Source organism: Microtus pennsylvanicus, chromosome X (genome assembly GCF_037038515.1).
Source record: "Microtus pennsylvanicus isolate mMicPen1 chromosome X, mMicPen1.hap1, whole genome shotgun sequence".
Taxonomy (NCBI): Eukaryota; Metazoa; Chordata; class Mammalia; order Rodentia; family Cricetidae; genus Microtus; species Microtus pennsylvanicus.
Window position 1 is genome coordinate 18,811,217 of NC_134601.1, and position 12,934 is coordinate 18,824,150.

Here is a 12,934-nt window from a genome sequence, read left to right on the forward strand (position 1 = left end):
GTCAGGCTCTGTCATCCAGCTCACATACTGGGAGTTGGAGCAGAGAAAGAAAGAGGAAGCAGAGCCTCCTCCAAACTCTGACTGGCTGAGGCCTTCTCCTGACTGTCCCAACAAGGCAGACTTCGGGAGCCCTGACTCTGGTGGTTAAGTGGGGCTGGAGCCACTAGAACCAGAGGACAGCCCACAGCTCGTCACCAGAAGCAGCCATAGAGGAAAGTACCCCAAACTCCCGTCACCTTCGCCACCGGCTCAAGCCCTTTCCAGCCCTGGGAAGGATCTGGAGCCGAAGCCTCTGCTGGTGAATTATGCCTCCTGCCATCGCCCCCTGCTGGCAGCCCAGTAGACCTTGCCGGCATCCATTTTCTATCAAACTCGGGCCAACAGGCAGTCAGGCAGCCTCTTACTGGCAGCACGCTGGGGGACAGAATCAGGAAGTCCTTGAACAATCCAGGGTGCCTGTGCCTCAGTCCCAGCAAGAAGAGGTTCAGGATGCAAAGCACAACACCCAGTGCAGATCCACTGGCAGTGAACTTGCTTCCCTCATGTCCTTCCATGAGGTGACCCGCAGCCCCATACTCATCCCAGACTCAGTCAGCACCAAGGCATTGCTCTGTTTGTCTTTATTGGTTGGGAGGAGAGGGAACTGAACAGCTACAACACAAGCAGGGCCACCCACAGTCAGCAAAGCACAGAACAGCCATGCGATGCATGTGTGCGTGCAAGGTGCAGGAAGGACAGCCCCAAAATTCACTTGCAAACACCTCCTCGGTGTCCAAAAAGTGTGACAGCAACATGGGGAAGAGAGCCTCCACCATAGGTAAGGGTAGGGACTGGGGGACACACTGGGGAAGCCCCCTAGCCCAGTGCCATGCAGCACACCCACAGTCTCAAACTTTCCAGCAGAGGCCAGCTCGGGAGACAAGGGGCAGGGAAGGAGACCAAAAGGGCCGGAGGAAAGAAAAGCTGGGAGTCAGTCCACTTGGTCTTCTTTGGCATCCACCTTGGGTAGAGGGAAGAAAAAGGAAGCACAGGAAAACAGATTCAAAAGGCGCCAGCCTTCCTGCATCCTTCCTAGCATCTTACTCAAGCCTTGGCTTTCCTGAGACTCCAGAAGTCATGCCTCTATCCCTAGCATAAGGTGTCTGCTATAACCCTCTGCCCAGCTTCTCCTTCTATGACACTCTCTGACCTTGACCCTGCAGATCCCACCTAGTTCACTGCCATCCTCTAAGCTCCCTAAGAAGTCGGTTCTCAGAGAGCACTGGGCATACACACCTGGTTGTCACCACTTGGGGGACTGGCTAGTCCCAAGGCCTGGGTGGCTGTGACAGATCCTACCCTGCCGGGAGACCTCCTCACCCTCTGGGCTCTGCCCCAGCTTACGGATGTGATGTAGGAACGATGTGGCATTGAATGCTCGCTGTGGGAAGAGAGTGGGGTCAGGCCAAACTGGGCCCAGCAGCAAGATCAGTTCCAAGGCCAGCATCAAGACATCAGTGGCCACACCCTGAAACAGGAGCATGATAATCTCTCTCTCCTTGCTCACCTTCCAGTGGGTCCGGGCAAAATTCTTCTGGATCTGTTCACTGACAGAACCCAGGATGTCTTTGTCCAAGGCTGCATCCCCAGAGATCCTAGAGAAAGGTTGAGTTAGCAAAAGTGTCGTTCCTGTCCCTGTACCACCTGCCAGGCATCCCACTCACCAAAGATGCTGTAAGGCCTGTTGGCAGGTGAACCTCTTCTGGGGATCACGCTCCAGCAGGTGCCTGATGAAGTCTTTGGCTGGAGCAGGGGGGCAAAATCAGTCTGCCGTGTCCCTGGTGCCCTTTGTCAACTCCCCAGCACAAAGCCAGCCTTACACTCACCTGATTCTGAGATGTCATCCCAAAAGGGAGAATCAAACTCGTAGCTGGCCCTCAGAATCTGGTTGAAGAGTTCAGGATCGCTCTCGTCGTAGAAGGGGGGGTACCCACACAGCCTGGCACCCACAGATGAATCACCCAGATGTCCACCCCTCCCCAACCCAGCAGGGGCAGGCATGTAGGAGTCGAGCCGTCCCAGCGGTCACTCACAGGATGTAGGAGATGACACCCAGGGCCCACACATCTACGGCCTTCCCGTAGGGTTTCTGCTCCAGGAGCTCTGGGGCTGGCGGCCAGAGGCAGACAGACAGACAGACACGTCTGCACAGGCACGTACACATGTCATGCCCTCGAGGGCCACACCTGGTGTACTTATTCAGCCCCAGGCAGCAGGTGTCCTAGGTCCTGGAGCTTTGGCATCCCCAGGGTCACCAGCTCCCTCCCCACAACAGTAAACCTTAGAGCACTTCCCTCTTACCCACATATCCTGGGGTCCCACAGGCTGTGCCTAGCATGTTGCCAGCTTGTATTTTGGACAGGCCAAAGTCAGAGACCATGATCTTGGAGTCCTCAAAGGGTGTGGCATAGAGGAGGTTTTCAGGCTGTTGACACAGGGAGCCAAGGAAAGGACCTGAGTCCCAGAATGGTTTAGGCATTGGAATAGGGTGGGCCTCAGCACCCTTAATTTCCCCGGACCCAGACTGAAGTGTATTTTGGAAAAAAGACACTCAGGGCCAGAAGTGGGTGGGGCCCAGCCAGGCACCTTGAGGTCCCGGTGCACAATGCCCAGGCTATGAAGGTAGGAGACAGCCCCGAGGACCTGCCCTACAAGGTGGCTGGCATCCTTCTCTGTGTAGGAGCCCCGCTCCATGATGCGGTCAAACAGTTCACCACCAGTCACCCTGGGGACAGGAGGAATGAGGCAAGAGGTCAGCTGACCCAGGCATGGATCCTGGCATTGCACCCCTTCTGCCCAGCACCCCCCCAAAACAGCCTTCCTCACAGCTCCATGGCCAAGTAGAGGTGAGAAGGGCTCTCATGAACGTCTTCCAGAGCGACAATGTTGGGGTGGCTGATCCTGAAACAGAAAGAAAAAGGCTCCTTGTGGAGCACTGCATCCCCTTCATCAGGAAGAGCTCTGCCCTGAGCCCTCCCCTCTTCTCTTCCTTCATCTGGGCTCCCATTCCCTACCAATCCCTGCCCCCACTAGCCAAGGTCTTCCTAGAACACACACTTCTGTAGGCCATTTATAAAGCACAGATGAATAGGGTGCCTCTAATGTCGCCATGGAGACGTGCTGACTCAAAGGGGAAGAGACAGGTACGGCCCCCCTGCAGACTCAACCAGGCCTGGTGAATCCAGAGGACTCAGCCTGTGGTCACAGATCTCCCCAGCCCAAGGGTCAGGCAAGCGCACCTGCGGAGTACCGCAATCTCATTCTCCACCAGGGCCTCCTTGCCCCGAAGGGCTTTCTTGGGGATACACTTGAGGGCCACAAGATGAGCAGAGCCCCTTTCCTGGGCCAGCATCACCTCGGAGAAGGCACCCCTGCCGTAGAGCCAGATGGTGGGAGGCAAAAAGGGAGGGGAAAGGTACCAGTGAGGAGGAAGAGCAGAAATGGAGGATTCAGGTCATACCACCCACCCTAACACACACCCACAAGTGTGCACACACACATCCCCACACCACCTCCCACACATTCACACACACTGACACATTCACCAGCATTCACATACCACTGCCCACACAGACGACATGCCTCCCAGTTCACCCCCATGTTCACACTCATACCACACTCACCACTCATAAGCTCCCTCACACATTCGCTCACATGTGCACAGGCCTCACATTCGGAAGCGGTCACTCCCACAGCCCGGCATGTACACTCACGAGCCCAGCTTCTCCCGGATCTCATAGACACTGCTGATGTCCTCCGTCTGTTTCTTGAGCAGCAGCATGTCTGGAGGGGGTGGGGGGAGAGAGATGGAGCAAGGCCCTTGGCAATGCGCAGCTCCCTTGCCCACCAAGCCAGACGTCTCCCAACTCAGGATGGAGTCACCCCACTCCCCAGTCCAAGTATACCTTTCCCCTCCCCCACAGTCAAAATCACACTCCCACTGAGGCAGGCCACTGCATGTAGGCCTCCCACCCAGGTATGCTGCTGTCAGCCTGTGCTCCCCGACTCCAACATCCAGAGCACACGTAGTGTTAGCCACCAACACTACGACACCCCTTTCTGCCTCCACTCATGGAGCCAGCACTGCCGGCTATTTTCCAGAAGGCTTCAAACACTCCCATCCTGGCTCATCCAGGCCCACCTCCACCCCTAAGGCCCGTGCCCCTCCCCCACCAGACCTGCCACCGTGGCACAGTTCAAGCATACACCACCTAGGCCACCAACCCTCTCGAATGCACCTGCGACCCTGCTCGCAGCCACCTGTCACAACCGCAGCTACCCAACCTCTGACTGGCCCCTTGGCGCCTCGAAGTCGGGGGTGAGCGTGAGGGACTCCGCAACCTCGGCCGCCTGCGTCCAGAGCTGCGTGGACCGCGCGCGTGCGGGCAGGGGGCGCGCTGGGCGTGACAGGTGTAGCGGGGTAGAGGAAGCTGCAGAGCTAAGGCGGCCGTTGGCCTGGACCCTGTATGCCCTGGCCCGCCCGTCCCGCTAGCCCGCTTGCCCCCAGCCCAGAGCTGCTGGCAGGTGCTGCAGACCTGCAGGTGACGCCACCGCAATGTCGCCTAGCGCAGTAGCTGCGGCGCCGAGCCCCCCGCCCGCGTCCCGCCGGCCCCGCCCCCTTCGCGCGCGCCCCCGCGAACCCTGGGCAGTCGAGCACGCGGTGGCCATGGCCACAGCACTGCAGAGCTCCTTGTAAGGCAATTCCTGGGCTCTGGCCACCAGTATCTGGCTCCTTAGTTATGCTTGTTGACTACTGAATGCTCCAGTGCCCCGTAGCCCCCGCTAGGTGGCCCCAGGACCTTTGCACCACCGGTGACTTCATCCCGAAGTGTTGCATACATGAACCTGGCTGTCTGCCTTCCCTGAACTGTTTTAATGTGCTGTTCACAAAGAGGTTGTCTAGGCCATTTGCTATACAGCAGCCTCTTTTCCTAGTGCCTGATGGCCCTTGTAACCTTGATGTCAACACAGTGGTGACCTGGCCTAAGTCTTCACCAGCTGGGCTTTCTCTGCTCCCACCCTTACCTCCTGCTCCTCCTCTTTTGCACCACAGCATTCCCTTTGCTAAGGTCATGTCGCTCCAGGAGGCACATATGCCACTCCCTGGCAGATTAGGAGTCTCTGCAGGGTCTGATGACTCTCTGCAGCGTCTGATTTCCCCTCTTCAGCCTCCTCTGAACCTGCCCCTGGCCTTTGCATGCACTACCCCTCTTTGCCCTGATATCTGCTCAGTTCAACCCTCCCTCCAATAATTAGTTTGGTGTGCTGCCTCCTCAGACAGGCCTCCCTTGCCTGCGCTTGCCAGTTCTCTAATTCATGGTCTGTCCCCTCTTCAAAACATCTGCTCCTGCAAATCACTTTGTCTTCTGCCCCAAAGCGAGTGACCTGGCCCAGGGGAGGCACTCGGGAAACAGCACTTCCTGCTGATGGGGAGCTGATAATCTTTTGGGGACCCAAAGAAAATTTGGGATTATGGTCAAGTTCTGACTGGAGTATTCTGTGAGGCTGGATCATCTCAGGCAGCAGTCTTGAAGCTGTTCTGGATGTAGAAAACTGCAACAGAGGAGTTCCCAAACATTGGGTCACCTGAGCCATCCATTGCCATTGGAGATTTTTCAGGGAGTCTTCCCACGCACCATGTAACTGGCCAAGAAGCAAGGTGTAAGGTAACAAACCACGAGCCTCATGGTAAAATATAAAATAATAGAAATGGATTAATTTAAGTTGTAAGAGCTAGCCGGGTGGTGGTGGCACATGCCTTTAATCCCAGCACTCAGGAGACAGAGGCAGATGGATCTCTGTGAGTTCGAGGCCAGCCTGGTCTACAAGAGCTAGTTCCAGGACAGGCTCCTAAGCTACAGAGAAGCCCTGTCTTGAAAAACCAAAACACAACAAAACCAAAAGAAAAAAGTAAGAGCTAGCTAGAAATATGCCTGAGCCGTTGGCCAAAGAGTGTTGTAATTAATATAGTTTTTGTAATTATTCAGGTCTGGGTGGCCAAAAAACAAAAACGCAGTCTCCATTTACACAAACACGGAGACTTGATTCTTACTTATAAAAGCCTAGCCTTAGCTTGGCTTATTTCTAGCTAGCTTTCCTTACCTTAATTTATCCTACCTTTTGCCTCTGGACTTTTTCCTTTTCTTGCTTCTGTATATCTTACTTTCACTTTTTTTTATTTTTTTATTTTTTTGGTTTTTCAAGACAAGGTTTCTGTGTAGCTTAGGAGCCTGTCCTGGAACTAGCTCTTGTAGACCAGGCTGGTCTCGAACTCAGAGAGATCCACCTGCCTCTGCCTCCCGAGTGCTGGGATTAAAGGCATGTGCCACCACCATCACCCGCCGTAGTTCTCTAACTTCCACATACACTCTGTGGCTGGCTGTGTGGCTGGCCCCTTGGGTCCACCTCTCCTTGTTCTTGCTCTTCTTTTGTCCTCCAGATTTCTCCTCTCATTTATTCTCTCTACCTGTCAACCCTGCCTATCCTTCCCTGACAAGCTATTGGCTGTTCAGCTTTATTAAATCAATCAGTTGTTTTAGACGGGCAAAGAATCACAGCTTCACAGAGTTAAACAAAGGCAGCATAAAAGAATGTAACACATTTTTGCATCATTAAAGCAAATGTTCCACCGCATAAACAAATATAACACATCTTAAAATAATAACTTCCACAACAGATGATCAAGGCAGAGAATCATGAAAATCAAAAAAAGTACATGGTGGGGTCTCTTAGCAGGATGTTCAGGCAGCCCTCTGGTCCCCCACCGCCCCTGCCTGGGCTCCCAAGCCAGGCCTCACTTCTGCTAGCCATGCCTGGGACTCCAAGACCATATAACAGCACTTTGGTGGATGAGTTGGAGTCGTCATTCAAGGCTTGCTTCACTTCCCTTGTGAGTCAGGATTATGTCAATGGAACTGATCAGGAAGACATTCGAAATGGTGTTGATCAGTGTATCCAGAAGTTTTTGGACATTGCAAGACAGACAGAATGTTTTTTCTTACCAAAAAAAAAAGGTTGCGGGTTGGAGAGGTGGCTCAGAGGTTAAGAGCACTGACTGCTCTTCCAGAGGTCCTGAGTTCAATTCCCAGCAACTACATGGTGGCTCATACCCATCTGTAATGAGATCTGGTGCCCTCTTCTGGCCTGCAGGGATACATGCAGGCAGAACATTATATTCGTAATAAATAAATCTTAAAAAAAAAAAAAAGGGTTGCAGTTGTCTGTCCAGAAACCAGATCAAGTTATCAAAGAGAATGTCTCAGAACTAAGGAGTGAACTGCAGTGAAAAGACGCGCTGGTCCAGAAGCACTTGACAAAGCTAAGGCATTGGCAGCAGGTGCTGGGGACATCAATGTGCAGCACAAGAAGCCAGCTGAGATCCCCCAGGGCTCCTCAGCCTACCTGGAGCAGGCATCTGCCAATATTCCTGAGAGCACTCTGCCTGGGATACAGCCGTGTAGTCTTGCCTGATGTCTTTCTTTGTAGACATGGTCTATTGGAAGAACTCCATTGATAATGCATGGGTGGTAGTTTATGTTCCTGCCCATTTTTATGATTTCTTTTTTTATTGTTATTATTTTTTATTTTTTTAAAATTTTTTATTGAGAAAAAGAAAAAAAAGCTTCCGCCTCCTTCCAGCCTCTCATTTCCCTCCCCTTCCTCCCACCCTTCTCCCATCCATAGCCCAGGCTGACCTTGAACCAGGAGTCCCTTTCCTCAGCTTTGCTAGTTCTCTAAATTCCTGGAATTCTTTATAAAATGCCTGAAGCTTTGATAAACCAAGTAAAGTTGTTGTCTTTTCAAATTCTTTTTGTTAATATTTATTTATTTATTATGTATACAATATTCTGTCTCTGTGTATGCCTGCAGGCCAGAAGAGGGCACCAGACCTCATTACAGATGATTGTGAGCTACCATGTCGTTGCTGGGAATTGAACTCAGGACATTTGGAAGAGCACGCAGTGCTCTTAACCTCTGAGCCATCTCTCCAGCCCAAGGCAAAGATTTTTAATAGTTTGAGAAGCCAGGGAATAGAGAGTTTGGTGTCAGCCTTAAGAACCATCCATGGTAATAGAGGCAGATCTACAAATCTGCTGTTTCAAAACTTTGAACCACCTCACAAGGAATCTGACTCAACAATGCCATTCTTCCAGAACAGCACAAGCTGAGCACACTTTGCAAGTGGCTCGGAAAAGGCTAAAATATGCTGCTGGTGTAGTATTAGAAGAGGATGCTTACCTTCATGTTCCATTGTTTTCTGGGGTAAGCTGCGTTTTCTGGGTCCTTTTCCACTGTCTTGAAGGCACGCACAGCAAGAGCATGTGCTGAGTGCTCTCTGGCTGTGAGTGATGGTCACTGGAAGAAATGGGGGTGCAGGAAAAAGGCACAGGTGAGGTCTGAGGACCAAAGCCTGGCTTGGATCGTCTCTAAGTTTTATGTGCTTGTTATTCATTTTTTTCAAAGCAGAGTACTCTATTTACCCAAAACAAATATTCCCTACCTCTTGAACAGTCAGTGCATCTCCAGCTTGGTTTGGTCTTACCCATTTTGGTTTCTGGAGCCTTGAGTACCGAGTCACAAGTTTGATGTCCACTCCTTGCCTAGTCTGGGTACAGCCATCTAGTCTGTGAAGTTTCTGAATCCCTTTCGCTGCATTCCAAGGCACAGCTTTTCTTTTTAAATTCTATCAACTTTCTTAACTTCTCCATATGCATGATGAATTGTGGCTGTCTCTGTGTTACTTGCCCTGTAGTATGCCTGTGAAAATTAGGCGTTTCCTTGCTAACACAAGATCTTCCTATCTCCATGTGTGTGCTTGGTGGTATGTTTTAATCTAGCATTTGGGGGACAGAGGGAAGAAGGGTCAGTGTTTAATGCCACCTTCAGGTACACAGCAAGTTTGAGACTGTTGTAGGCTCCATGAGATACTGTCTCACAAACCCCCGATGAAAACAAAAACAGAAAAACCACCCACTTTATGAAGCACTGACTGGCAGCTTTACATTTTGTGGATTTCTTAGCTAAAACCGAAATAAACTGATTACATTTTGATTGGTTTTTCAATAATAAAGGTGGTGGTGAAAGTAAAAAATAAAATAAAATTATTGCTATTTTGCAAATATTATAATTCATAATGTATCACACACACTTGTTTCTCAGCAACTGGAGATTGTTCACATTGAGCAAGATAAGAAGGCCCAGAGTCTTCTGGAGAACAGCAGTTGCCAACTGGAGGAAGCCTATTTCCTGCTCTGGGGATGGGCTCAGTATCTGCACATGATGTGATTTTGTTTCTTTGAGGATTGGATTTTTCTTTTTGTTGTTGTTATGAGGTATGCTGGCTAGTTTTACATCATCTTAACAAAAGCCAGAGTCGTCTGAAAGGTGGGAACCTTCTTTGAGAAAATAACTTTATAAGATCCTGCTATAAGGCATTTTCTTAACTAGTGATGGATGGTGGAGGACCCAGCCTGGTGGGTACTGCTATCCAGCCTGGTGGTCCTGGGTTCTATAAGAAAGCAGGCTGAGCAAGCCACAGGGAAGCAAGCCAGTAAGCAGCACCCCTCCATGCCACTGCATCAGCTCCTGCCTTCCTTCAATGAAAATATAAGCTGAGATAAACTCTTTTCTCCCCAGGTTGCTTTGGTCATGGTCTTTTATCACAGCAATAGTAACCCTAATTAGGACTTGGTACCAGGATACTGGGTGTTGCTGTGACAGAGATGGCCATGTTGTTTTGGGGAGGATTCTGGAAGGAATTTAGAACTTTGGGCTCGAAAAGGCATTATAGTCGTGTATCCCCGGCACTTATGCAGTGCTGGGGCTAGAACCCAGGGCGTTGTTTATGTTAGGTTCCATTCTCCCTCCTCATGAAGGAGTCTGGATGTGTCCAACTTCATGTGAAAAATCACACGCAGGTACAAGAGGCCTGTAGTCCTGACTACCTGTGAGACTAAAGAGAATCAGAATTTCAAGGGCAGCCTGAGCAACATTCTGAGACCTCCATCTACAAAAATGATGTCACAAGCTGGGTTTGATGATGCATTTCTGAAATCCTAACACTTGGGAAGTGGAGGCTAGAGTTCCAGGTCAACCTCAGTTAAACGACACCTATAAAAAAATGACATCTGGGGGCTGGAGAGGTGGCTCAGTGGGATAAGAGGACTGGCAGTTCTTCCAGAGGACCTGTGTTCAATTCCCAGCACCCACATGGCAGCTCACAACTGTCTGTAGCTCTAATTCCGGGGAATCTGATACCTTCATACCAATGCATATAAATAAATGCACATAAAATAAAGTTAAATAAATTATTAAAAATGACATCCTAGCTTTTAGTTTGATACCAGTTGTCTTAGTTACTTTTCTATTGCTGTGCTAAGACACCATGACCAAGGTTTAATTTAGTTCATGATCATCATGTCGAGAATCATAACAGCACATGGGCAGGGATGGAACTGGATCAGTAGCTCGGAGCTCACATCTTGATCCACAAGTAGGAGGCAGAGAGAGGAAGAGACACTGGGAATGGTGTGAGTCTTTTTTTTTTTTTTTTGGTTTTTCGAGACAGGGTTTCTCTGTGGTTTTGGAGCCTGTCCTGGAACTAGCTCTGTAGACCAGGCTGGTCTCGAACTCACAGAGATCTGCCTGCCTCTGCCTCCCGAGTGCTGGGATTAAAGGCGTGCGCCACCACCGCCCGGCTGGTGTGAGTCTTTTAAAACCTCAAAGTTAACACACCTCCTTTAGCAAAGTCACACCCTATAATCCTCCTCAAATAGTTTCATCACCTGTGACCCAAGTATTCAAATATTTGAACATATGGGGGTCATTATCATTCAAAACACCATGCCAGCCATTCAGTAATTATAACATTTGCAACTATTTAGACATCCAATGAAATACTGTGCATGTCAACTTCAAGCTCCAGTGTGTGTGCGGTGGGAATTGGTGGCAGTGAATAAGGAACTTTTCAAAATCAGCTTGAAGAGGCTGGAGCGTCCTGCTTCTCCCAGAGGACCTGAGCTCCAGTCCTAGTATGTGCATCAGGTGGCTCACAACTGCTTATGTATTCCAGTTCTACAATGCTCTCTTCTGGCCTCCATAGGCTCTTGCACACATGAGCACAAATCAACACCCCTCCAGATACATAATTTAAAATAAAAGAAATACTTTAAATTACATTTTTATGAATTCTTTGAAAATGTAATACATTCTGAATATATTCACTCGGCCCAGCTCTTCCCAGACCCACCCAATATTATCCAAAGTACACAGAGAACTCAAGTAGAAAAGTGAACAATCCAGTTTTTAAAAACAGGCCAAAGCTCTAAAGAGACACCTCAACAAAGAAATGCAACAGACAGATATGCATGTAAAAAGGTGTTTACCACCATGACTCATTAGGGAATTTCAGGACACTCTTAGATACCTCCTAAAATAGCCAAAACCCAGAATAAATGATACCAGCTAATGTTGGCAGGGACAGTGGGACAGTCATCTAGTACTGCCTATGGGAATGACAACTGGAACACCCACTTTAGGAGACAGTTTTGTAGTTTCTTTTTCTTTCCTTTTTTTTTTGTATCTGGTTTTGCCTTGTTTGGTGGTGGTGGTGATGGTGGGGTGGTTTTGTTTTTGAGACAGGATGTTTGTAGCTTAGTCCGACCTCCACCTCACAGAGATCCTCTTGCCTCCGCCTCCCAGGTGCCATTACACCGGATAAGACAATTTCTCTATTTGGGGGGCAGGGGATTCAGACAGGGTTTCTCTGTGTAGCCCTGGCTGTCCTGGAACTCACTCTGTAGCCCAGGCTAGATTCAAACTCACAGAGATCCACCTGCCTCTGCCTCCCAGAGTTCTGGGATTAAAGGCATGAGCCACTACTACCCAACTGAGGGTTGGCAATTTCTAATGAAGCTAAACTTACTTTTATCATAAAGTCCAGTGATAATAGTCCTTGGTTGTTTTTGCACATCAGCTTTCTTCATAATTAGTGAAGACTAAAAGCAAGCAGGACACCCTCAGTAGCTCAGTGGAAGACTAGTCAGTGAGGAAGAGAAAAGAACTATGCACCACACAGAGAAACTAAGAATTCTTCAGAAGATTTGCCTGAGCCAGGCATGGTGGCAAACACACTAAGGAAATAGATGCAGCAAGATCAGGAGTTCAAGGTAATCCAGAGGTACACAGCAAGTTTAAGGCCAGCCTAGGATACATGAGACCTTGCCCCCACCCACAAAACAAACAACATATTGTTAAGTGAAATAAGCCATGGGGGAGTGAACCACCTACGATAGACTCCATTTCTAGAACATGCCAGAGAGGCAAAAGCATGGATACAAGAAACAACTCAGCAGTGGTCAGGGGAGCAAGAGGGGACAATGTTTTACTAGGGGAACATAGGGGATTTTGAGAGCAGTAAAGCCATTCTGCATGGGGATGTCATGTGGAAGAATGACATTCAGCAGAAGTGTCTTGACAGTGGAAGAGGGAACTGAAGTTTATACAAGTCCTGGTGATCTTCTAGGAAGTAAGATAGTCACAATACAGAGTACAGACTGACAAAAAGACCTTAACAGTATCACACACATATATATCGCTGAAGCAAGGGAAAGGACTGATTTGAGTCCCTCTAGGCAAGAGTCTATCAGACTTAAGTGGAGGCTGCAAAAGAAGCATAGGGCCCTGGATTCCATATCCAACAATGCAAATTATAGAAGAGGTTGGAGGAAAGAAAGGGAAGGGGTGTGATATAATCATATTTTAATTAAAATTTAATCTAAAACATTAAAATAAATACATGTGATTAAGAATAGAGCCGGGGTCAGGCAGTGCTGGCGCACGCCTTTAATCCCAGCACTCAGAAGGCAAAGGCAGGTGGATCTCTGTGAGTTTGAGG

The 12,934-nt window shown here is 49.4% G+C and overlaps 1 protein-coding gene and 1 pseudogene across 10 annotated transcripts; one reads left to right on the forward strand and one right to left on the reverse strand.

Moving 5' to 3' along the window:
- Nucleotides 1-605: 605 nt before the first annotated feature.
- Pnck (pregnancy up-regulated nonubiquitous CaM kinase) lies at nucleotides 606-8,346 on the reverse strand. 10 transcript variants are annotated; one of them, XM_075958913.1, is made up of 12 exons: nucleotides 8,278-8,346; nucleotides 3,753-3,822; nucleotides 3,279-3,410; nucleotides 2,866-2,940; nucleotides 2,626-2,764; nucleotides 2,341-2,464; nucleotides 2,073-2,148; nucleotides 1,866-1,978; nucleotides 1,704-1,782; nucleotides 1,547-1,634; nucleotides 1,276-1,420; nucleotides 606-1,000 (listed from the first exon to the last, which is right to left on the reverse strand). In XM_075958913.1, the coding sequence occupies exons 1-11, from the start codon at nucleotides 8,288-8,290 to the stop codon at nucleotides 1,283-1,285; spliced, it is 1,047 nt and encodes a 348-aa protein (XP_075815028.1). In that variant the 5' UTR covers nucleotides 8,291-8,346; the 3' UTR covers nucleotides 606-1,000; nucleotides 1,276-1,282. The 10 variants fall into 10 exon arrangements, with proteins under 10 accessions (XP_075815028.1, XP_075815018.1, XP_075815023.1 ...); XM_075958903.1 differs by lacking the exon at nucleotides 8,278-8,346 and adding an exon at nucleotides 4,680-4,794; XM_075958908.1 differs by lacking the exon at nucleotides 8,278-8,346 and adding an exon at nucleotides 4,575-4,644.
- LOC142841546 (mediator of RNA polymerase II transcription subunit 28 pseudogene) lies at nucleotides 6,755-7,509 on the forward strand (annotated as a pseudogene).
- Nucleotides 8,347-12,934: the final 4,588 nt, after the last annotated feature.

Bases quoted from the DNA above. Each gene is read 5' to 3' on its own strand.
- Pnck (XM_075958903.1), bottom strand. From the start codon at position 4,707: ATGGCCACCGCGTGCTCGACTGCCCAGG. The intron at 2,465-2,625 runs GTGCCTGGCTGG...CTGTGTCAACAG, and splicing joins TTGTGCACCGGGACCTCAAG to CCTGAAAACCTCCTCTATGC. The intron at 1,635-1,703 runs GTGAGTGGGATG...ACCTTTCTCTAG, and splicing joins CAGGCCTTACAGCATCTTTG to GATCTCTGGGGATGCAGCCT.